Source organism: Pteropus medius, unplaced genomic scaffold, assembly GCF_902729225.1.
Source record: "Pteropus medius unplaced genomic scaffold, Ma_sr-lr_union100, whole genome shotgun sequence".
Classification (NCBI taxonomy): Eukaryota; Metazoa; Chordata; class Mammalia; order Chiroptera; family Pteropodidae; genus Pteropus; species Pteropus medius.
This window is the reverse complement of record NW_024349225.1, coordinates 14,983,020-15,008,049: the sequence shown is the minus strand read 5'-3', so window position 1 is coordinate 15,008,049 and position 25,030 is coordinate 14,983,020. Positions and strand designations below refer to the sequence as shown.

At 48.9% G+C, this 25,030-nt stretch overlaps 1 protein-coding gene across 5 annotated transcripts in view; it reads left to right on the top strand.

Annotated features, from left to right (window-relative positions):
• POU2F1 (POU class 2 homeobox 1) overlaps positions 1-25,030 on the top strand; it is a 107,472-nt gene that overhangs the window by 63,665 nt on the left and 18,777 nt on the right. For all 5 annotated transcript variants that reach the window (XM_039881544.1, XM_039881540.1, XM_039881542.1 and 2 more), the window contains 8 exons: positions 5,677-5,777; positions 8,357-8,410; positions 10,125-10,244; positions 11,975-12,163; positions 13,549-13,675; positions 14,670-14,764; positions 19,862-20,035; positions 24,077-24,218. In XM_039881544.1, the coding sequence (XP_039737478.1) occupies positions 5,677-5,777; positions 8,357-8,410; positions 10,125-10,244; positions 11,975-12,163; positions 13,549-13,675; positions 14,670-14,764; positions 19,862-20,035; positions 24,077-24,218 (1,002 nt within the window). The remainder of the gene's footprint in view (positions 1-5,676; positions 5,778-8,356; positions 8,411-10,124; positions 10,245-11,974; positions 12,164-13,548; positions 13,676-14,669; positions 14,765-19,861; positions 20,036-24,076; positions 24,219-25,030) is intronic.

Sequence of the window (25,030 nt, the reverse complement as noted above, 5' to 3'; positions counted from 1 at the left end):
AACCTAATAACGAGTTCAGGATTTTAAAGGCAGTGTCCCTTTGGTTTTTATTCGTTGCCGACAGAAAGCCGGGACACTAGTAAGAGGGTTTGTTTGCCAACGGCCTCTCCAGGCCCAGAGCATGAGATTTCTCCAGGCCTCCCTCTCCCGTAGAGGCCAGCTTAGTGTCCTGCCCTGTCACTCGTGTTGTGTGATTTGTTTCTAGCAGGTATAAAAGAAGTTCCTGCCACGTGATACTTTACGTCTCACGTGAAGCAAGAATACGAGGCTTCCCTCGTCTTTCCGTCAGGCCCGTCATACGGCGTCCCGGCCTCGGTTGTGGCCCGAGCATCCGGGCCAGGGGGAGCGAGCAGGAGAGCAGGAGGGCGCTGGCGGGGGCGCTGGCGGGGGCGGGTGGGCACGGAGCCTTCATCTGCGCGGGGGCTGCCTGAGGGCGGTGGAGGGGCTCGTGGAGGAATGCGGTCCGGTTCTGAAAAGGGGGCACATGGGTGCACGGTGGCGCCCACGGGTGAAGAGGGGTCCGCTGGAGAGGGAGCTAAGTTCCTGAGGCGAGGAAGCCGGGCTGCCGTGAGGCCTTCAGCCCAGGGGATGGGGCGGGGCCCAGCACAGGACCGAGGACAGGGCTCCCCATGGCCACGAGCGCCTGCAGTGGCCCTGTCCTGCCCTGCCGGCCCGCTGAGAAATGAGCCCCGTGTGGTCAGTGGCCGCCACAGCAATCAGCACCGCTGTGCCGTTTCCGCCACTGTGGGAATTCCCACCGGTTAGTGCCCGGGTAGGCGCCGAGGGGCGGCCGTGGCGGGCAGAGCGAAGCGGGCAGCGAGTCCGCGCGTCGGCGTTCAGCGTGGTCCGTCCCGCAGAGGTCGAGACACGGGAAGCTTAAAATGGGACCTTTGGATTTGACAGTCAGAAGTTACTGGGGACCTCGGACAGGTGTTAGTGAGTGACGGGGATGAGACTGCTGCAGATAGAGACGTGAGCGGTGGCGGAGGGGACGGCGAATGCAGGTGACTGGCGAGGGGAGCCGCGCTTAGTGCTGCAGGGCTCAGGCCTGGGGCCGGGCCCCCTGGGACCATGTCCTGGTCTCCTCTGGGCAGCTTCGTTGCCTCGGGCAGGTTCTGTCCGCGCCCCCGCCTTCACAGCTGTAAGACGGAGATAAATATTATCCGTGCACAGAGTGGGCGTGCGTGACAGCAAGCGGACGCGTGACTCCGGAAGTGCTCCGGAGGGCTTAGTGTTGGTCATGGGGGGGGCGCTTTGTTACATGAAGGGAGGGTGAGAGTGGGGGAGGGGGGGCAAGGAAGGTGTGGGTGACTGGAATCAGTTCCCAGGGAGGGGCGCCGTCGCGTTTCGGAGCCCTGGCGGGCGACGCAGCTGAGAGAAGGTGCCCCCGCCCCTTTCTTTAAGGGAGAGCAATGAGCGCGTGAAGGAGGTAGAGGCAGCAGTGATTACGGATAAAGAAGTTTTCAGGGAGAAAGGACGGTATGAAAGCTCTCTAGGGAAGGTCGGGGACAGAGGCAGTTAGGGATGGCCTTGTGACGTTGGGGAAACGGAACCGGAGAATGGAATGCAGTCAGGAGTCTGCGAGTAGATGGTGCATCCGGTTAAATAAAAAGTCCAAGAAGGATGGGGAGCGGAGGGCCGTAATTCAGGCTAGGAACCTTGACACCAGATGAAATCAGAGGATAAGGAGCTTCACTGCAGCTTTTCAGGGACTTTTTTGTGTTTCTAAAGAAGGCAGGAAACTGCCACCGTTTTACTGGCTCGCACCTTAAAGGTAAAGATGAGTAAAGAGCGTTTGACTAGGTTAGGAGGCAGAGTAAATGTTTGGTTAAAAACTTTTTTGCGAACAAAAAATGTTAATGTCATATTAGAATTTTAGAATAAAATTCTAAATTTTAGAACAGAATAAGGACTTTCTGATTTTCTTGATCTTCAAAGTATCCTCTTTATGTAACATGTTGAAGCTATTTGGAAAAGCTTGGTCACAATAGCTGCTAGGTCACAAGTCATTTTTCTACAGCTGAAAATTAAGCTAATGAAAATCTGTTTTAATCGTGCCTTGCATCTAGACAGACCTAAGAACTCCACCAACATCACCATTTGTGGAACTCTTGTCAGGCATCGCTGATGGCGCAGTCATCAGGGTAGCGTGGAAAAGCTTCAAAAACTGTCCCGTTGCCGACGGAATGAATAGACAGGACGAAAGCGGTGGAAATGCTCAGCAGATGTGTGGCAGTCACCCATCACGGCGATTTTCTGTAGCATCAGCTTTGATTCCGCTTTTCGCTTTTGCACTGACGTAGAACTTTTTAAGCGATCCTCTTTATCTGGATCTTCGTTGTCCCAGATCCCTCCCGTTTTATGATGGCTCACTTCAAGAAAGGATCTGTGTGCACTTGCACACGCACACATGCACACGCACACACGAGCAGAGGCTGCTTCCTTGAAGGCCTCTCGGCTGTTGTCTGTTAGTTGTGCCCCGTGGCCGCCTGGCTTTCTGTGAACTCCACTTGGAGTCTGTACCTGTCCAGGCAATGTCGTGATAGGCACAGGTAAGGTCATTATTTCCGTCAGGACACCTGAATTTGGGCTGTTGATAAATTTAAGTGTGCATTATATTTACTGACAAATAGAAGTCTGTGAAAACTACACATTTTCCTTTATAGGTTTAATTGAAGTAGGAGTGTGTCATATGATTTTCATTAGTGATTAAAATGTGGCACAGATCTACTCACTGTAGAGCTGCAGAGTGGTGAAAGCAGCTTTCGCAAACTCGGGGTTCAGACCGTCGCGCCTTCACGCAGAGCCCCCCGGGGTGGATCTCACGTGACTCGGCCTGTGGCAGATGGTGAGGCAGGAGGGCAGGAGGGCAGTAAGATCTGTGCTGTCAGGCTGGTCCTGGGGCTGTGGGCTCGTGCAGCCCAGCTGAGATGCACGTCACGTGACGTCAGGCATTTAAAGCGGATGGGTCAGTGGCATGTGGGTGTTTACAGTGCTGTGCACCCACCACCTCTGTCTAGTTCTGAAATCTTTCCATCACCCCCAGAGAGGACAGCTTGTCCCCACTGAACGCACATTCTCCATTCCCTCCCTGCCCCCGGCCTCCACCACTCTGTGTCTCTGTGGCTGTCCCTCTTCTGGACATGTCACATAAATAGACTCGTGCAGCATGTGACCTTGTGGATCTGGCTCCCTCACTTAGCACAGTGTTCTTAGGGTCCATCTACGCGGCGCCATGGCAGCGCTCGTTCTTCGCGTGGCTCAATGACACTCTGTGGCGCGGGCAGGCCTCGGGTGGATCCTCGCTCCTCTGCTGGTGGACTGTGGGCCTTTCCCACGTCCGGCTGTTGAGCATTCACGGCCCGGAGTTGGAGGACCTGTTTTCAGTTCTTTGGGGTGTGTACTCCTCAGTGGAACCAACGGGTCATGTCATACGTCATTCTAGGTTTAACTTTCTGCAGAATCGCCCGGCCTGTGTTCACAGCTCCCTGTGCCGCGCTTCCGGCCCCCCGCGCCCTCGTTGACACTGCTTAGCTTCCCTTCTTTCTCCGGTACGTCCCTCCTGGAGGGCCGAATAATGTACACTTTTAAAGTAGCAGTTCTGTCCTCATCTTTCCTCAGGGAATCGTGCTGGAGGTGGAGCCCCCTCCTCCTGCCCCGCAGGCCACTGTGTGTCCCCTCTGTGCGGCGGTCAGAGGGGCTTGGACTGTGAGATGAGCAGTGTGTCCACACCTGAGCCGTCAGACTGTCACTTCCCTCCCTTGGGGATTCAGGCCTCCCTCTGGCCCCGGCCACCGTGCAGCCTCACATCTCCCCCGCTGGCCACGTCAGAGCTCCCAGAGCACCACGCACGGACGGACACGGTTCAGCCATGAGTTTGGGGTGTGTGGGCAGAGCATTAGGTTTATCAAAAGCCACTTTCTGTAAAGGTCAAGCCATTCTTTTCTTTTGAATTGTAAAGATGGACAATCTTGTTGGTTAGAAGTTAATGATTTAGGAAATAAGTGAATAATCCTGCAAAGCAGTCATTATTGGAATAGATTCAAAGTAACAAAGGTGGTGTGGAGGGTCAGGTGGTGTGGAGGGTCAGGCGGTCTGGGTCCCTTAGGGGAGATCACACACACCCCAGGTTAGACGAAGTTCCTGGTTGAACTAGCCAGTGACACTGTGTGTTACTGGAAGCAGAGTGGCCGCAGAGGCACCTGGCCTCTTGTATATTAAGGGTGTAGGTCTCCATTCAGAATACGTCATCTTTGACCCAGTGTCGAAACAGGGGACGTTTACAGACATTTTCAGGGTTCGGGAAAATGCAGTCTTCAACCAGCTGCTTTACTCTGATTTTATTCTGTTTTGTGATGTGAGTCATCTTGATATTTGGTCTGAGACCCACAGAAACCAAGATTCTGACTTTAGAAAAAAAGATTTTTTTTTTCCTTTTTAAAGTAAAGTGTCATGGTTTCCTTTAGGCACAGCTAGATCCCGAAGAGATTACTAAAATGTAATGTTACTGTAAATTTTCATTTCTTGCCTCAAAAGGGTTGATCTGTTTTGGAAAATATTAACGTTATCTCAAGTCATTAACTGTGTACGTCCAAGTAGTTCTGTAGTTTCCTGTCTATGGGAAACTTTAGGAAAAGGTCATAAGAGAACAATCACTGCGTGATTTGGAGGAGGTGAAATGTGTACACACTGCCCTTATAACGATCCACTTGCTAGAGCCCAGGCTCTGCGGTGGTAGAAGTTGGCACCTTTTAGACACACCGCGTCCAGGTTCCAGCTCGCGCTCCCCCGCCCCCCGACACCGATGTGCTGTGTGCACACAGCGAGGCGAGGATGAGAGGATGGGGTGCTCCCGTGGCAGGAAGTGGAAGGGCAGAGCCACAGTCATGTGTCTCGATGATTCCCACAGGTTCCCGTAAACGTGTTCTGCTTTATTATCATTATTTCTAAATAACAGCTGGATGCGGTAATCTTTGCATAAGTTAATCCTGTTCTAACATCACATCCCAGTATGGGTGATTAAAAATTACTGGCATAACATTTATAAAATTATAATTATGGCAGAACCATTGCTAATTAGATATATGAAACAATCTATACTTTGGGATGAAGGAAGTTTGTATAACTATTTTATCACATAAATGGTGGCTTTTGCGTTAGGTCATTCATTAGAGCGTTTAAGTTAAGAGTAAGTTTGTCTGGCTCTCGTCAGAGCCGTCGGTGATTTTCCTCTGTCCAGACGAACGTCAAGAAGAACGGGGCTGGGGGAGACCCTCGGAGCCCTGGGGCCCCGTGCCCGCCATTCGATGCGGCTGGACAGTGAGCCGTAGCCTCTTCCTTACAGCCACTCGTTTCGTGCTGCCCGACCCGTTTTCCAGGCTCCACCTTCACGTCGGAATTCTCTGCCGCTATCTGTGGCTGTAGTTTGTTCCTTACGTTTCGTTTCTGTTTCTTAAGCTTTGTCTGTGTTCGTGTACCAGCCCTGCAGTCCTGCCTTTAGAAGCGAAATGATTTTACTGTATTTTCTCTTCTTTTGAATCCCCTCTCGTCCTTGGAGCCACTTAGCAAAGCGCACGTACAGAATCGGTGCCAGGCAGGTGTTGGTGACTGAAGCCTCGGGCTTCGTTTGGGCAGCGTTTGTGTCTCAGCCGCTGCGCCCTTCTGCTTGTCCCCTAGGTACACAAGCCAATGGTCTGGACTTCCCGAAGCAGCCCGTGCCTGTCGGAGGCGCGATCTCAACCGCCCAGGCCCAGGCCTTCTTCGGACACCTGCATCAGGTAGGGCGTCCTGTGCCGCCGTGAGCGTGACCAGGCGGCGGGGACGTGGGTGCTGGGGGCGGGATGGGGGTGGGGGGTTCTTTCTGACCGTGGGGCTTGTTATGTTCACTTAGCCTGGTGCTGATCGCGTCAGATTGTGTCCTTCTGAATGGCTGCTGTAGAATCCTCTAGTTTAGTCGACCGTATAGCTGTCGACCCCACAGCCGTATGAAAATAAACACTTTCTTGTTTTGCGTGAAATGTGTACAACAGCTGGGTTACTGAGTGTGCCTCTGGGGTGGCTCTCTGAAGGTAGTAAATTACAGTCACCCGGAATGACGTAGCTGCCGTCACCTGAGACCTGCATGTCGGCTCTCAGGTCACTGTCACACCACTTCGATATGGGCTGCGTGGTCAGAACCTTTACTCAGCTGTCTCTGTGGGGTTTTACTTCAGTCATGATGTTTCTGGGTAAAAGCTTCCTGAGGAACAGGCTATTTACAAGTCTTAAAGTTCCTCCTCAGAGATATTTACCAATGACAAGGAGGAAGGAAAGCTGCCTTTTCAGTGGACAAATGTGAAACACTACCTTAATCAAATGTAATATCACAGTGGGACAAGGTGCTATCTCGTGTCTTCTGTTTTATTCCTGTCAGAAACATAACTTGAACCCAATCGTGAGGACAAAGACAAACTCAGATTGAGGGGGCCTTCTATAAAATAGCTGGTCTCTAGTCTTCAAAAATGTCAGTTTCATGAGAGACAGAGATAGGCTGAAGAATCATTCCAGAATGAAGATTAAACAGACGTGACAGCTAAACTCAAGGTGTGAACTTGATTGTGGATGAGAAAAACATTAGCAACTCTGTCTCTTTTACACCTTTGTGCTTGAGACTCTTTCCTCTGGTCTTCGGCCGACTTCTTAGCCTTGGTCTTACACGTATTGTCCTTTCGAGCGGTCCTCCCTCTTGCACTGCATCTGAGATGCGTTCCCCATAAATCTCTGGATTTTTTGTCTGGGTTTTATTTTTGAGGGTTCTTACCTACTAACGAGACTATCCTTTTTTTTTTTTTTTTTTAAACTTGAGGTTAAATTGGCACAATGACATACAGTTTTCAGGTCTACCGCGTCGTGACTCAGCACCTGTGTACACCGCGGTGATCTCCACCAATACGCCTTTCCCCAGCCAGTCGAGCCCCTTTCCCGCTGGTAACCGCTGGTCTGTTCTCAGCATCTGTGCGTTTCTTTGGGGCACCGTCAGGTTTAACTAAAGGACATAGCAATCAGTTAACGTTTAGCTCCGACCTCTATACCATCTCCATCCCATCACTAAAATTTAACTTCAAGAAACCGCGATGCTTTGTGATAGATCCAAAATGGAGCTCATAGCTCCCTGGTAAGGACACTCCCATTTTTCCAGGCTTCCAGCTTTGAACCCTGGAATAATTCATGACTTTTTCCTTCCTTCGTATCCCATCAGCTGTCAGGACCCTACGTAGTGCGTTGCGGTGCCTCCCGCGTTTCCTGTGTCTTATTCCCACGGCTGCTGTTCCCGCTTAGGCTTCCGTCCATCCTACCTCAGCTCGTGTCTCTCTCACCCCGCTCGGTCTCTCCTTGTTTTTAGGACATCGGCATATTTGAAGACTACAAACTGTTATTTCGTAAAGTGTTTTTCCACTTGAGTTTGTCTCATGTTTCGTCACAATTAGGTTCAGGTTTCTCTTTCGCTAGGAATACGACGTAAATAATGCCGTGTTCTTCCCAGTGCATCGTGGCCATAGACACACGTCCTCACCGGTAGCTTTAACTGTGATCACTCATCTTCTGGGTTTCCCCAGAATAAAGTTACTATTTTACCCTTTGTAGTTAATAAGTATCTATTAGAGGGGCTGATGAGAATATGTAAATACCAGGGCCACCCTCACCCGCCCCTGGTAGCGAATCCATTGATGATGTTCGCTTGGATCAGTTATGATCATGGTTGCCAGGTGATGATCTTTATTTTAATATAACCATGGTTTCAACTTTTTGAATGTATGAAATGTGAGTCTTAAATGTTATGGCACATTTTCATGTTTGGTTTATATAGGATAGAGTATTTCAGCCAGGAATTTTGAGTTACGACTATAAATGTTTTAGGGACTTGACTGTGTAGGCGTGTACCTATATACACATGGAAACTTTGAAATTAGAATGAGTAGATGATTCTGCTAGTTAATAATGATAAAAATGTAGGTAGATCGTTCTTATGTGATCTTTAATGCAGTGCGGAAGATGAATTAAGTTTTTAGAACCTGAGTACCCTAGAATACAAGCAGAGCGTTACATAAGGAGTGGCTAGCACAGTGTGGCGTGCCCGAGGATGCTCGTTTAGGGTGGGAAAACAGCTTCAAAACAGAAAAGTCAGCAGCGTTTTCGGCGGGAGGCAGAGCGGCCGTGAGCAGTCAGTACAGTGTTGGCCCCGTGAGATCGGCCCCTTGGTAGTCTGTGTCCTAGCTCCGTGCGTCCACTCCGTCCAGGCTCTCAGAGCACTTGCTGACGACAGCCTCTAGTCATGGACGTTGGCAGCGTCAGACTAACTTCCGCTGGTCACTTGCAGGTCCAGCTCGCTGGGACAAGTTTACAGGCTGCTGCTCAGTCGCTAAATGTACAGGTAAGCTGGACACGGGATTGCAAAGCCATTTTTCTACTTCTTTTTCTCATATTTTTCTAATTTTCCGTAGTGAGCATGCAGTAATTTTACAGTAGGAAATACTTAGGTACATTACCTTTTTTTTTTAATTACTGATTCTCACGAAGATTCAAGTAATAATAATCATTGCCATAAATGAAGATGACGTTATATTACGCTGCTGTGTACAACCAAAGGTGAACCGGAAGAGTCTGCTTTCAAAGTTGTATATACGAGTCCAGGATAAGTGTTTCTGAGTTACACAGCTGTAACCCCACCCAAACGCAAAGCCAGATAATGTCGTAAATGCCCCTTTGTTTCCAAATGCCTCCTGGATCATTTTCACGTCTCAGAGAAGCATGGAAGCGCAGAGGACATGCTCGGATGGGGACGGGTCTTAGGTCTGCACTCCCCTTCTGCATTAGCCAGCCCCGTGACCTTTAGCAAGTCACCGCATCTCCTGGGCGCCTGTCCTCTCCCGTGGTTAAGTGGGAAAGCTTAGCGGATGGCCAGGATTCCTTAGCGCTCTGAAAAGTGTGAGTCGAAGGAGTGGGATGACACCTGCTTTTAGATACCCGTAGGCTTCAGACAGTCAAAATTTTAAAACTAAACGTAAATCTGGCTGCACTGCTTCTGCAGAGCACATGGCAAGTCACGCCAAGTTCAAGTGTTATGCGTGAGCCCTTGCCGTTTCAGTCGGCCGGCCGCTCCCTTTCATTAGCGTGTTTAGGTGACTAACAGTGAAGAGGGAAAACAATGTTCTGGATGATTGGCTTCAGTGTCGCTAATGACTGAAGACCTCGGGTTGAGCATTCCATGAAACCCAGTGGAACATGGGCCTGGTGACGCATGGAAACGAGAAGAGAAGAGAAAAGGAGATAATGTGACCTTCCTTTCCGAGGGAGAGGAGGTGGAAAATTGCCTTGGTTGCCATGGTAAACTTTCGTCCCTCGGAGAGATGTTGGCAAACAGGCTGCATCTCCAGTACAGTGTTTACAGCCCTGCACTGTAATTATCTCTCACTGACTGGCAGAATTAATCAGAGCCTTTATGTTAATTAGCCTTGCTGCAGTCCCCAAAACAGGTGGTGGGAAATATGCAAATCTATGCAGAATTTTAATGCTCTGCATACCCCGTGTTAATTACCATAAAATGCTCTCTCCGCACCCCTTCCAGGAGTGCGTTCTCCGTCCCCCCCGCCTGCAGCAGTTCCCCTCTAATCTGTGTGTCACCAGGGAGATGCTAAATTCTCTTTCAGGTCTTTCAGACGTTAGGGGGAAAGTTCTGGGGGTCAGGCAGCCTCTCTCGGAGAGGGCATATAAGTTCCAGGCTGACCACCAGGTACGCGTGTCGGTGCTGAGCTGGGGGGTCTCTTGTAGAAAGGGTTGGAAATGGGCCCTTCCCTGCTCCTTATTTCCGAAGTTGAGAATTTGGGCTAATTCCATCTATTTGTGGAGGACCAAATTATTTTTTTCTTCTTAAAAATTATAATTGCAGCTTTGCCGTCACTGGAACAAAAAATATACAAGCATAATATGTAACATTAGGAAAATGCAAGGATTTACAAGGAATAGTGAAACCAGAAAACTCATGACTGAATAAGTTCACGTTTTAAGTAATTTTTGAAATATAGAGTCATTACTACCTTTCTCTTAATCAACTATTTGAAATCTCTTTACACCCACCCCTACCTCAGTCTAAATCTAATGAAGAATCTGGGGATTCACAGCAGCCAAACCAGCCTTCCCAGCAGCCTTCAGTGCAGGCAGCCATCCCCCAGACCCAGCTTATGCTGGCCGGAGGACAGATAACCGGGGTAAGTTTCCACTGAGAGGGCCGTCACACACTTTCTCTGTGTCAGAACCTCCATCGGCCGGTCTCTGCGGTGGCCGAGCGCAGCGTGGCCGTGCCTGGCACTGTCGTGCCTTCGAGGAGCTTCCCACACTGCTGCTCTCCCACGCAGTTATCCTTGTCTGAAGTCGCAGATGCCCTGGTAAACGGAGGGCTCGTTAAACCCCCGTCTCCGCTGCTGCTTGCTCGTGGAGTGGAGGCTCCTGTGGCCGAGTCCCTTACACCGTCCGTTTGGGGTCATGATGTCACTGCAGAGTAGAAGTTACAGAGCCGATTAGTGCCCACAAAAGAGGGACATTTTAAGCTACTGTGTGATGTCCCGAGCTGTCCTGGGTCTGCGGTGCCCCGTCTGGGCAGATTGCTTCACCCCCCCGTCCCTCAGCGTCCCTCCAGTTACATGGAGGTGTTGATACTATGCAAAAATGTAAACATCAGGAGTGATAATGTGCGTGAAACTCATAGAACAGTGTTTGGCAAGTGGTATTCAATAAATGCGATTTATTTTTGTTGGAAATAAATTGGCCTATGTGACTATGTTGAGCTTTTAACCTCAGCTATCTTTGCTCTAAGATGCCATTCATGGTATTTTTCCAGTGCTGAAAATTTGCCTATGAAGTTCCCTTGGGGCAGGGGGATCGGGGAGTCGCAGGAAAGAGGTTTTCATTATTCAGTTCACATCGCACCAACCCCCAAACATGTTTACAGCCTTCGTTTCATTTAAGTGTGTTTGGCAGTGGAACATTCTTTTGTGAATTATTGCAAAATTATTTACAGAATCCCATTAGTAGAGATTAATATGTTTATGTGTTGTATAAAATATGTATAAACAGATATCTGAAGAGTATTGAGTTTTTGAATAGTTTGATTTTGGTTCTTATGTCTCTGAGACACTAATCGTACCTGGACCCTTTTAGAAGGAGATGAGCCACTAAGTGACTGTACTTGTACTTCAGATGTCTTCATTGATCAGATTAGGTCACCGCCAGAAAGGTGGAGCCCGCTTACTGCTTTAATGTGCTTGGACAAGTTGTGCTGTGAAGGGAAGTTAAAGCCTGCTCTGAGGACGTTCCGTGTTACCGTTTGAGTTTTGTTTGGGGTGACAAGTGTCAGCAATAGCAGGAGACACCTGGGATCCCAGGTTTATGTGGCAGGGCCCCTTTTAGACCTGGGCACTAGGACTCCTTCCCACGGGGACCCGATGCTTTCGATGACGGAGGAGACCGTGCTGGGGACGCAGCTGTGAGGAGACGTGGAAAGGGCTTGTGTTCTTTAGTTGTGTCCGAGGGCACGACGGAGGAGGTGGCATGTGGCAGGGAGTCCTGCGGGTGGGGAGTGGCGGGTCTTGTCGGGCTTTCCGCGTCAGGCCCCGCGTCCCGGTCCTCAGTCATCTGACTGGCCCCTGGCGCTTCTGCTACGTGTGCATTTCTTCTCACGTCCTGTCCGCACGGACCCCTCGTCCTCGCGTGCTAGTTCATTGCTTTCTTGCCTGACCGTGGGGCCGTGGACGGGCCTGAGTGGGCGAGTCCAGAAAGAGGACCAGCGGCCCCACGCAGGTGCTCTGCCAGGGCGTCCTTGCCGTGTGCGGTTGGGGGTTCAGGGCGGATGCCCCTCGGGCCGCCCACCTCGGAGCAGTCGGCGCGCACGAGGGGCCCCTCTCCTTCGTCCTTTCCGATGACCTGTCCTGATTTCGTTTAGCTGACTTTGACGCCAGCCCAGCAACAGTTGCTGCTGCAGCAGGCGCAGGCTCAGGCGCAGCTGCTGGCCGCTGCCGTGCAGCAGCATTCCGCCAGCCAGCAACACAGCGCTGCTGGGGCCACCATCTCCGCCTCCGCCGCCACGCCCATGACGCAGATCCCCCTGTCTCAGCCCATTCAGATCGCTCAGGTGAGTGCGTGCCTCGCGGAGCGGGGCGCCGCCCTCCGCTGCCGGTCCCATCGCGTCCCGATCTCGGGGAGCCTTCCTAGAAATCACACCTGACCTAGAAATAACACGGTCGTTTGCTCGTTTGAGTCGATACCGTAAACACACCAGTGATCATTTGAATAACCGACTGTTTACGTTAAGTGACAATTCTTAAGTAATTAGCTGGCATATTTTCAAGGCAGAGGATTACTGTATTTACTTTAATTGGCTAATTACGACAGGCCCGGGTGTTTTCATGTGCCCTGCGGTAAGTGTCGCCGCCGGTGTGAGTTGGCGAGGCGTCTGCCGCACTGAGTAGCTTTGTGCAGAGCTGCGCTAGGATGTCGTTTGGTTTCAGTTTTCACATTTTAGGGCAGAGTATCCAGAGATGATAAACATTTATGCGAGCGGCAGAGACAATGCCACCAAGGAGGAAAGGTAGATGAGACCCTTCATCTCAGGGAGAGGGAGGGAGGGTCAGTGGTCACGCCGGTCAGGCCCGCGCAGCGTCATCACGGGTCTGGGCCTGGACAGTTGCCTTCATCCCCCCCGCCCCGAGACGCAGGAGTGGACTTCAGCGGTAGCTGGCGTTTGACTCGACATTAAAAAGGAACCAATTAGGTGGAAGAGTAGGGATCAGATGTCAGACCAATCTTTTATGACTGTTATATACAGTCGTTATCAAGATGACGTTTTCATTTTGGCCACTTTCTTTGTCACCAAATAAATGTTTTTAGTGCCTAAGCTGCGAAACCCTATGTTGAGATTATTTTAATAAGATAATACACATGCAAGCACATCGGATACTAAAAAACACTGGGCCAGGCCCGTGTAAGGTGCTGTTGATACGGATCAGATTTTTATATGGATACATTTAAAAATTTTTACATTGATTTCTCAGTTGAATTAGGCCGATGCCAAATTTCATGAATCGTTATAGATCTTTTAATGTATTCATGCAAATTGACAGAACACTCTCAGTAGTCGATTGAGAGAAATCAATCAAGTATTTAAAAACTCAACATTCTCTTCTCACTTGATTTTTAAAACCCGTATTGGTCTCTACATGCTAAAAACACAACCATAACCATTTATTTTGTGAGAATTTTAAATAACTATTGAAAATTTGGCCCAGTGCAAGTCCAAGACACAGCACATGCTGACAGAAACAGGAAGTCATTGAAGAGCCCCAGGTGTCGTCTTCGGGGCTTTGTGACCTGCCCGGAGCACGCCCTGGCCGGGATTTGCCAGAGCGTAGAGCAGGACTTGGATTTACTCGGGCGTGGCGTGCCAGGGTCCCCATGCCCGGGAGCCCTGCATGAGGAGCACTCAGACTCTGCGACCCCGCCCCCATTCTGGTTTTGCAGGATCTGCAGCAGCTCCAGCAGCTTCAGCAGCAGAGTCTCAGCCTGCAGCAGTTCGTGCTGGTCCACCCGACCACCAGCCTGCAGCCGGCCCAGCTCGTCATCTCGCAGCCGCCCCAGGGCCAGCAGGGTGAGCCCCAGTCTCCTGGCCCTGAGCTGCCTGTTAGAACGATGTTTTTCTTGCATTCTATTTACCTTTAAACTCAGTATTCATGTAAGAAAAATAGTTTTTTGTCATGTATGCCGCATTATCGAAGGCGGTCCTTCACAGTCATTCATTCTCGCCATCACCAAGGAGGAGCCAGGGGTTTGGCCAAAAGTCTGAAATCCTTCAGCTTGCTAAACACAAATTGGATAAATTGCTCCTAGCGTTTTGATCACTTTCTGTGGGAATGTATTCAAAGAATGTGGGCTGGGTACGGGAATTATATGCTTCTGACAATAATTTGTTTTCTTTTAAAGTTTGAGAAAGAGAGGGCGTTATATTAGAAATTGTGCACATTTTAAAAACATCTTTTATAAAAAACATCTTTTGGCCTTTTAGTGGTAAAAATGCTGCTTCATCGGCAGTAAGCCCGGGCGTGTTTTCAAGACTGGTTGACGGATCGGTGCAGAGGTACCGAGGCTCCTCCTCATCTCTGCTTTTAGCCCTTTTTTCCTCGATAATTCATTCCAAAATCTTTTGTTGTGCGAATACTATTTTACTTACCAGCCCGCTCCTTTTGTGAGCCAGACGACGCTCCCTCCGGTCCAGCGCGTGCTGGCCGTCTCCGACGGATTCCGGGTGAAGAGGTTGTGGTCTCTTTGGGATTTCGGGCGGCTCCCATCCAGAATGCTTTCGCACTCTCACCCGTTCCTTCCCCAAATAAAACACTGACCAGGGAGGTGATTCGGGTTGTACGGAAGACACATCAGTCTTAGTTTATTGTTTTGTGTCTTCCCGCCTAAATTGCATTTAACAAGATTGAATTTTAGGCAAATAAGGCGTTAAGAGTTTTGAGATCAATAAAAGTATCCTATCAGGGGATGAGTTGGAAATGTTCACTTCACTCTCTTCTTTTTTTTTCACTCTACGTTCAAAGACGTCTTTAACGTTCCTGGCATGACGCGTTCGTGTTTTTCAGGTCTCCTGCAAGCGCAAAATCTCTTAACGCAACTACCTCAGCAAAGCCAAGCCAACCTCCTGCAGCCGCAGCCAAGCATCACCCTCAGCTCTCAGGTCAGGTTCCTGCGCGAGCCGCGGCTTTCCCTCACCCTGCTGCTCGAAGGGACTTTTGGACTTGGTCGAATTGGAAACATACACATACACATCTACAGAAAACCCCACAACACCCTCATAAAAATAATCCAAGTAGTGTTCAAAAACTGACCCAAAATTCAAAGCTGGGCTTATCAGCCAGATAAAGCCACGCTGCCAAGTCGATGTCGTCTTTGAAAACCTTCAGGGCGCCCCGTCTACCCGCTTAAGTGTCCCCAGAGAATACCAGTGTCAGTGGCAAGGGAGTAACAGCGCTCAGCTGTGTGAGCCGAGCCCGCCACTTGAACTAGAACCCTCGTGCCCCAGCTTAGCCCGCATCGCCCTTTGCCCTCTGCCCTCAGAAGCTGCAAAGAAGCTCTGATCTCTGTGTTTTCGTTCCTCTCAACTTTAATTTCTACCAGAATCTAACTGTAAAAAAGCACGGGTCTGGGCATCTAGAGGGTTAAGCTTTAGACCTAGTTCTCCAACTCCTCTGGCCGTGACATTGAGCATGTCATTCCACTTCCGGGTCTGCGTTTCCTCATCTCTGAATTAGGTGACAGAACTGACCGATCCTGAGTCCCCCTTCCTGCTCCAACTCTGTCTGAAATCACGGGAGTTTTCGCTTGATGTTAACACGTTACCAGATTTGACAGAATTTAGCATCTGTCTATGATAAAAACTCTTGCGAACTAGAAACAGAAGGTAACTTTCTTAACCTGGTTAAAGGCATCTACCAAAAGAACCCAGCATGGTAAGGACTGAACACTTCTCCTCCGTAGGTCAGGGCTAAGGCAGAGGCGTCCAGGCTGCTGCTGCTTCAGCACCGCGCTGAAGGCCCTGGCAGTGCAAATAAGACAAGAAAGAGAAACGAAGGGTCCACAGGTTAGAAAAGGAGTAAAACTATCTTAATCGATGGATGACATGATTGTGTGTATAGAAAATCCTAAGGAAGCCACAAAAAAAGCTACTGGAATGAATAGGGGGTTTTAGCAAGTGTATAAGCTACAAAGTCAGTGTGCAAAGATCAGGGTACTCACAGTGATCATTAGGAAAGTTCAAGTTTGTAGTATTTAGAGATCAGCATAGGTGAGACCTGTACAGTGAAAACTACAAAGTATTGCTGAAGTTAAAGACCTAAATTAATGGAGAGTCACCATGTGTTCATGAATCAGAAGACTTAAGCTGTTAAAATGTGAGTGCTCTCCAGATTGACCTGTAGCTTCTACACAGTTCCAATCAATACTTAGCTGTTTGTTTGGTTTTTTTTAGAAATTCGCATGCCATTTCTAACATTTGTATGGAATTGTGGAGGACTGGAATAGCCAAACCGTTTTTGAAAAATAAGAAAGTTGCAGGACTGCTTTTGTCAGGGATTACTGTAAAGTTCGGTAACAGGCTGGGGTCCTGACACATGCGCACTAGTGGAGGGCGACGGAGGTCCGTGGGCACGTCTGGGCCAGCCGATTGTGCAGGTGCCAAAGGGTTTAAGCGAGAAAGTAAAGTCTTCTCACCAGACGGGGCTGAACCGATTGGCTGGCTGTGTAAAGGCAGGAACCTTGATCCAATCACATGATATGCACAGGTTAATTTGGAGTGAGTTGTAGACCTAAGCTTCTAAAAGAAAACAAGGAAAATCTGTGCGTCCTTGGGTAAGGTAAGGAGTTCTTAAATGGTACTCAAAAAGCAGTAACTTAAAAGGAAAAAAATTTATTAATTTTATAAAAAATTTAAAACTTCTGTTAAAAGAATAAAAAGAAAAAGCACAGGCCGGAAGGAAATATTCTGAAAACCCATATCTGGTAACAGACTTGTGCCCAGATGAAGAATTCATCCAACTCGATGATAAGACAGCCTGACTTTAAAAAAAAAAAAAAAGGGTGTGCAAAACATCTGAAGATACTTCACCAAAGAAGGTACGTGAATGCCCAGTAAGCGCATGCAGAGATGCTCAAAATCATCAGTCATCAGGAAATGCAAACGAAGCATCACGGCACAGCCACCGAAGCGGGCGAGGTTGACGAGACGGCGACGCCACCGAGCTTGGCGCGAAGCAGCTGGAGCTCCCGTACGGGCGGGCAGTGGGGCTGCAGGGTGTGCAGACGCCTCGGGAGACAGCTCGACGGTTTCCCGTCAAGTTACACGTACACGCACCTTACAACCCAGCAGTTCTAGAAGCCAAGGCATGCGTCCACACAGAGACCTGCGCACGGACGTTTGCAGCAGTGCTGTGTATGATCACCTCGAACTGGAAACGACCTAAACGTCCATCAGCCGGCGAACAGACCACGTGGAACTTGGTGCATCCGTGTGACGGAGCGCTCCGACATGGAAGGACGACACAGGGACCGCAGACGATCACAATGAGAGGAAGAAGCCACACGTGGGCGACGCCTGTCGTATGATCCCACTTACATGGCATTGTAGAGCGGACAGAACGGTAGGGACAGAAGTCCTATCAGCGGCGGCTGGGGCTGGGGACGGACGGCAGGGAGGGCACAGGGAATCTCGGGGGGTGGTGGACGTGCTCCAGATCTCAACTCCACACAGTGGTCAAGCACACCACACCGCGCACTCTTGAGTGAATATGCCGAATACAGAAATTAGGTTGGAGCTTTGAGAAGAGCCAGCAGCTCCCCCGGCTCCCGGGCCCTGCACGCGGTGGCAGTTACAGTGGCATCCTGCCTCCTGCACACCGAGTTCCACTCCGCCATCTTGCGATCCGGCCCAGACCAGCCTGCGGTTCCTGGAGCTGGGGTCCCGTGTCTGTAGCCACCCCACCTACCGTGACCCGAGCTATTTGTAGTCCTTCGTTGATTGCGGGTGGGCTGCTCCCAGCCCGGAGGCGAAGCAATAGTCTGGAAGTTGGGGCTCGCCACCTCTCCGCCGTCGCACTGGGAAGTGGACAGCCCTAGGAGTCCACGGTTGGTGCTGGTTTGGGCCCCTCCACCACGAGGGCCAGGTTGAAAATTACTCAGTGTCGCCACGTCCTAGAGGTGGACTTGGTCGTCCTCATTGAAGCAGGTTGATGGGAGGAGCTCGCCCCAGTTGGCCCACGAGTGCCTGTCGCGTCATTTTCTGGGCCCGTTAATTCAGTTGGGAGAATGCGTGTCACTGATGAGGTCCGAGAGAGGGGTACGTGACCCACTTACAAGAGGAAGACTCACAGCCACAGGCTCATCCTAGTCGTGGCCTGTGACCTCTTACTCGGTCACCGATCACAGGACGGGGCCACCGAGCAATTGCGACACGGTCAGGGCAGCACCCCGCTGGCGTTCCTCAGAGGGCGCTGCTCAGGGCTTGTGTGTGTGTCATCGGGAAGTTTAGTATGTTCCTTTCCAAAAAAGAAAGATTATACTCTCCTGTCCCCCAGTAAATTTTAGATGGATTTCAGTAATTATTTAAGGATACATAGAAGAAGCTAGCAGAATATTAAAAGAGCTTTTATCTGAGTTAAAAATAAATGAAAGCGCTCTCAGATCAGAAGCGGCAGATATCAGAAGGGGGGAAAGGCCCACCCAGTGATAATTTAAAGCTTTCGTGCACTGAACAGGAAAAGGAAAAGAGACTGCTGAAAATATTTGCACTAATACGACAGACAGAAGCTTAATCTGTAACTTTTGATGAGTTCTTTAAGGCTAAGGTTGAGAAGAAGGATATCATTCATATATGAATGGTTTTGGATATAAATCTAATTCAAGTCAAAGGAAAAACAGATAATCACACATGGAAAAATGTTGACTCTGAGTACTAAGAGAAATGCAAATTAAGGCAATAGTGAAGTACCATTTACTCCCTGAATTAGCAAAACATTTTAAAACTGGTAACAGATCATGGTATGGTGAGAACCAACACTATGCCGTGGATCAGAAGCCATGAGATTGTTCATGGTGCACCCTTTGTCCAGTTACGGAAAGTCCTTTCTGAATTTACCTCAAAGAACTAAATACAAAGGTGGAAAAAGAACTCCCTGCCCAAAGTTTTTTTCCCATCGCGATATAAACATAGTGTCTACCCAATGAAGAAATCGTTAAATAAACAGCAATAGTATTTCCCCAGTCATTCTTTGAAAAGATAATTATGAAGACTAAAACACCATTGGAGTAAAAGTTAAAATTTAAGTTAAGTGAGGAAAGCAAAGTGTAAAGTTATGTGTCCTATAATTACAGCTAACATTAAAATGTAGGCCTGAGGGGAGGGAGAAGCCTCCAGAAGCAACGGATAAGTTTGGGGCAGTGTTGGTGGTGGTGTGTTCACTGGTGTACGCTCCCCTTCACACTCAGAGAGATGTATACGTTAGGCATGGGGAGCTGTTTTGTACGTCAGTCACACCTCAGTGAAAAATAAATTTTCTGCTTCGATTTCGTGCCTTAACGGTTCCTTCCAACATCTTAATCGTGTTATAAAAATTACTCTGATCGGTAGGCTGCATGCTTTGTTACCGAAAGATTGAAAAGAACTTTGTCAGAAACATTTAGAGATTATGTAAGTTTGATGCAACATTAAAAACAAGATGAAGAAAAAAATGAAATCTGTGGTATAAAACTTGGAACAAGTACACAGAAAGTAAGCTATGAAGTTATTTAAACTGTGAGTGATTTTCTTTCCCCCTTAAAGTAGTTTTAATAACTTCGTTGTTGTCTTACAAGTTGGAGCTATGATAGTGATAAACCAGACAGACAGACAGACAGACAGACATGGCCCTTGCTGCTTTGAAACTTATAGTAAGTGGTATGTTTATGAACCGGATTCCCGGAAATGAAGACCAGTCTATTAAGAGGCAGGAAGAACGCGTTCGGCCCATAGTGTTGGTTCTCACCATACCAGCCCAGCTCACGAAACCCACACGTGCCCGAGTCCCATTCGTCCGCGCTGGGGTTTCTTCCGCAGACTCGCGTCTCGCCCTTGGCCGGTGGCGGCGATCCTGATCGCACACGCGGCTTTGTGCGGCGGGCAGCGCACCGCGTCACAGCCCCTGAACACGGCCGTTCCCTTGGGTGCTTTCCTCGCCGCGCGGGCCCGTTGTAAACTTAAGGATGTCTTTGTGCATCTGTTCTCACCCTTCTGCTCCCTTAACAGCCAGCAACCCCAACGCGCACAATAGCAGCAACCCCCATCCAGACACTCCCACAGAGCCAGTCCACACCAAAGCGAATCGACACCCCCAGCTTGGAGGAGCCCAGCGACCTCGAGGAGCTGGAGCAGTTTGCCAAGACCTTCAAACAGAGACGGATCAAACTCGGATTCACTCAGGTAGGGCGAACCCACCGTTCTCTCAGCTCTCCCCGCTCGCTGGGTCCAGCTGTTTGCTCGTCACGTCCAAAGAACAAGATGTTTCTTAGCTCGGTGGTTTTTTCATTTTACACGGGAACTTTTTCTTAGCTATTTCCTGCATTTATAAGTTTGGACTATTGTATATATGGGGTTATAAATTTATGATTTAACGTTAGGTTAAAACTTTTAAGATTCCTTTCAGAACACAGGCCTCGGAAATTAAAATTATTCCAATAAGTGGTGAGAACTTAAAAGCTCATATTAGGGGATGATACAGTTCTCCTGAGAGCTTTGTTATTGGAAGGACATCTGGTTCTAGCTCTTAGTGCTGTATTTGTAAGATTGACAGAGTAAGGATTACAAGGCCTTTTGTGGCAGCTAAAAGGGGAGAAGTTTGAAAGACTTGTTTAAAATAGTTTTTTGGAAGAGTTGGGGCGGGGGCAGTGTGAAGACACACACGTGTGTGTGCACACACAGTAAGCCCAGACTGAAGCTAATTAATCAAATGAGAATCTGTCGAAGATGAAAAATCTAAATATTTTTAATGTAACTGAACAGGGTTTTTAAAGTAGAGTAAGTTTAATGGTTTAAAAAAGGTGTCTGGGCACATAGCATTGTTGTTCCAAGCACTGCTGCTGATTTACTTTCTCTCCGATTAACCTGTCAGAAATAATACTTCTAAAGCAGGAAAAAAATTAAACCGAATGAAATTTATGTAACATGAAATGCGGTCATTAGGTGAAAAAAAAAAAATGACTGAAGTGTAGATTGGATTGGGCGTTTCTGTGGAATCAGGAAAAACCTGATGTTTTCTTCCAGAGGATGTAATTACTGTTTGAAGTTTAAGTCCCCGTGTAACTGCCGTCTGAGCTATTTTGTGTGGAGAGCACCGTCGTGCACCGCCTGCTCCCGTAGAGCAGGAACCAGCGGCGACACCTGCTTGTGTTCTGGGTCACTTTAAGAAGCGACTTCTATTCTTTGTAATCCTTCGGTAGTTTATCCTTACTCAAAATAACTGACTATATGTGAGCAACATAAAATGATTTCTTAAATAGATGTAATTTTAGAGGAAATGCAGTTTTATATTTGTGAGGAGTTCCAGTGGTAAAGAAACAAATTATAGTTCAGGAAGATTTGGTACTTTTGAAATGACCTGGCTTGTTCTTAAGAAGAAAGCGAGAGACAGACGGGGATTACGGAGCAGGGAGCAGGTTGACGGGCTCCCGGGAGGGCGAGGGGCGTGGCCTGCACAGCCAGCCCTGCGCTCAGGTTCCCTGGGAGACCGTTGCCTCAGCGATATGCCAGGAATGTTAAGGCTTTTAAAGTCTGTAACTTTTACCCAAACAGAGATCTGCCTTTCTGTGGCATTTGACCCAGATATTACCAGCGTCGGCTCGCTCTCTCTTTCACAGAAAGGGGCTTCTCTGTGGTCTGGCGTTCTGCTTTATGGTTTTAGCCTATTACTTGGCACTGTTGCTCCTTATTTTTCAAAATGACTTTGAGGCAACATTTCACAAACCTCGACTGTGGATTCAAGTACACGCTATTGGTGCAGGGTGGGAAAATCATTGGTTTTTAAGTCATCTACCTCAATTGTAGTTATTCAAAGGTTGCTTTATATTTATTTTATATATAAACACAACATTTGTTATTAGTTGGAAAAACAAAAAAAATCCCTATTCTCTCAGTAGATATACGCGTAATTAGCTGTTCTAAACAGTAGTTATTTTCTAACTGCTAATTGCTTATTAAAGGGTTACTGTAGGTGTCAAATGTAATTAGAAGGCGGAAGTAGAAGACTTTCATCTAATGTGGCACGTTCGTTATTTTCTAATCCCAATCTTTGTTCCTCTTTTCTTTTTGCTTTTGAATAAATATCGAAGGGCTATAATCTAGTTCAGATTGCGTATGAGTCAGCTGCCTCAAACACTCGCTTCTGTGAGGGAGAGCCCAGGATGGTGCTGCAAAACATCAAACCGAATTAACCGAGTCAGTGAAATCAGTATCAAGTTAACGAAAATTGGTGTATTAACTGAGCACCTGTTGCTGTCTATTCGATTAAATACTTTAAATGTGAACTAGAATCGCATCGTAAATCTCAGGTGGATTTGCCGTTTACTGCCATGGTGTTGGTTAGTCGATGGCAGAGCCACCAGCGTAAGGCATTGTTTATGGCTCTTATTTTACTCTTAGCACGATGCGATTTCGAACAGGAATTTCAGCTTTGTCTACTTGTCAGTGCTGTTACTTTTCACAGAAATAGCAGAAGCGTGTGGGAATTTTTTGGTGAATGTGGTTACAGTGTGAGAAAACGTTTCTCACCATCTAACTGCAGCAGCAGGTCTCACGTGCAGAGCACTGGAAGACGTCGCCGGCCCCAGTTTTCTAGAGAGCTGTGTCATCTGAACACAGTGACGACGACGTGAATGCACATGACGCACAAAGCACGAGTCTGCCAGGGTGTGACATGCAGTAGGCACTTAGCGGACGTGTGTCGAGTGAGCGTACAGGTATCAACGTAGGTGGCATCCGTCCATGCATAGATTTGTGTGGCAGTGTAATGGATGGCGTTCGTGCCCAATTTCACGGTCCCGACTTTTCAGGGTTACTGTGATTGGAAGGAAATCATGAGGCAGCCCACTTCCTTTCTGGAGAGAGTCCGTTGAGAGCGTCGGCGAAGCTTCCTGCAGCGGTGGGGGCCGTGCCCGGGTGTTGGGGCTGCCGCGCGCTGGCGGGGTAGCTGGCGGTGCCCGGGGACTCGTGAATCAGTTTGAACGTAGGTGGCCGCCTGCGGCTGGCGGCTGGCGGCTGGCCTGTGGGAAGGCATGGGCTGGAGAGCAGCGGACGGCCAGGCGTTCTCAGCGCATGTCATCTCGTAGCTCGACACTTCTGCTCTCCTTTGATCAGAAGTTGTTTACTAGGATGAGAATGGGGTTGTTTCTTTTTAAGTCCTGTCCTTTCCCTGACCGCCACCTAATGCAGGTGCTGACAAATAGTATAATAGCCAAAAGATGGCTTGCAGTGGGGTCCAGGGACTGCGACGACCCCGGCCCAGAGGAAGCGAAGCGCTGCGGGGCGGCTGGGAGTGGCCGTCCCATGGCAGGATCAGCGCTGCTGTTCTTGAGACCAGAAGGGCTGCCTTTCTGGCCTGTCACTGAACTGATCGAAATAAGGGGGCGAATCGTTTAAACTCAAGCTTCTCTTACCTGTATATAAAATAACGACCAAAACGTGGCTTTTGCCAGCTTTCACGAGAGAGATTCAGGCAGAAGAAAAGCACTGTGTGAATGAAAGACTGGGCTTACAGAGAAAGGTGTCTTTTGTGATGCGTTGGGGCCGCTGGCGCTGTCAGGTGACCCAGCTTCCAGTGCCCCGAGGGTTTGCTAAATGGGTCAGGCCTCTCTACTGTGAATTTCCGTCTCTGTCATGGTTACAAAAGTCATCTTTTAGAGTACATGTTTTTTCTAACCAACTTTGAAATCTAAACTAAGGCAGAAAATAGATTTTTTTCAGTGTTTCCAGAAATACTTAACAAGGGGAAAAAGAAAGAAGCAGGCATCATTTCTAAATTTTAAAGTGACTTAGGGAAGTTTGGTTCGGTCCAGACACCAGAGGAGGTTATCCGGACAGCGCGTCTGTGAGCCCTGTGGGCGATGCAGGTGAACCGAGTTCTAAGGTTGCTTAAGTTACTTGGGGCACATCGGTTCAGGGCTTATTAGAACATCAGCACCATCTTTTGAGACTTATTGGAAATATTTGGCATCTCGATGATTACATAAGGTAGCGAGAAGAGATTCAGAATGGAGAGAGCGTGGGACAGTGTTGGATGCTGTAACGATCAAGGCCTAAGTGACAGTGTCCTCCCCAGACCCCGCCCAGCATGGGGATGGAGGTCGTGCGGGAACGGAACAGGCTCGCCGTTGCGCAGCTGCTGGCGGGGCTCACAGTGCCGGCCGGAGGCGCTGGTGGGATGACTGTCCTCTCTCTCGTCCTCTCCTCCCGCTCGGGGCTGCTGTGCAGGGCGATGTCGGGCTCGCTATGGGCAAACTGTACGGGAACGACTTCAGCCAGACCACCATCTCTCGCTTCGAAGCCTTGAACCTCAGCTTTAAGAACATGTGCAAATTAAAGCCGCTTTTGGAGAAGTGGCTGAATGATGCAGGTGAGTGGATACGTAAGAAATGTCCTCTTTGTCCGTGGGACTCTCACGGGGGCGGGGGGGCGCTGCGTAAGTTGGGGTTTCTACTTCTCGTTGCATTATCGGTGCTACAGAACCCTGAGGCTCCCAGCCCTGGGAGAATCCTACGGAGCGTGGCTGCATAAATGGGAGAGCCGATTTATTTACAGTGATCACGACTCACACAGTCACCACTAACTTTTAGCCTTGGGGTATTTCTCGAATCTGAGCCAGGGTCTGGGACAACTGAAGGAAGAGATTAAGAAGGCCGGTGTATTTAGAAAAGCAAGCTTATTGGTTCTTTCTCCATGAATTATCATAAATTGTTCTCGATAATATTTTTGCTTTTGTTGCTGAAGTGATCACACATTTCATGAGCAAGAAGCTGAGCGCCTAGTTTTCACTGATGAGTTTTGTGCCGAGAGCCCTTTCTGAACACTTGGGTTCTGACTCACAGAGTCGTAGACCGTGAGAGCTGTCAGGAGCCGTGGAGAACCCCTAAACTGTGGTTCTCATTGTAGATGTGAACAGAAGTCAGGTGTGTGGGAAGACAGACCTGTAACAACACCCGGACAGTCTGGTTCCATAGCTCTGGGTGAGGCCTCAGCACCTGTAAGCTCACTGAGCCACACAGGTGAGAACCGCTGGCCGCCTCCTCCACCTTCACGCGGAGGGGAAGGAAACTCGGAGGAGGCCTGCGATGCTCAGGGCCGCTGCTCGGTTAGGCAACAGGACCTTGCTCAGACTTCGAGGAATTGAGAAGGGTTTCATTACTTGTTTTTTTGTTTTGTCTTGTT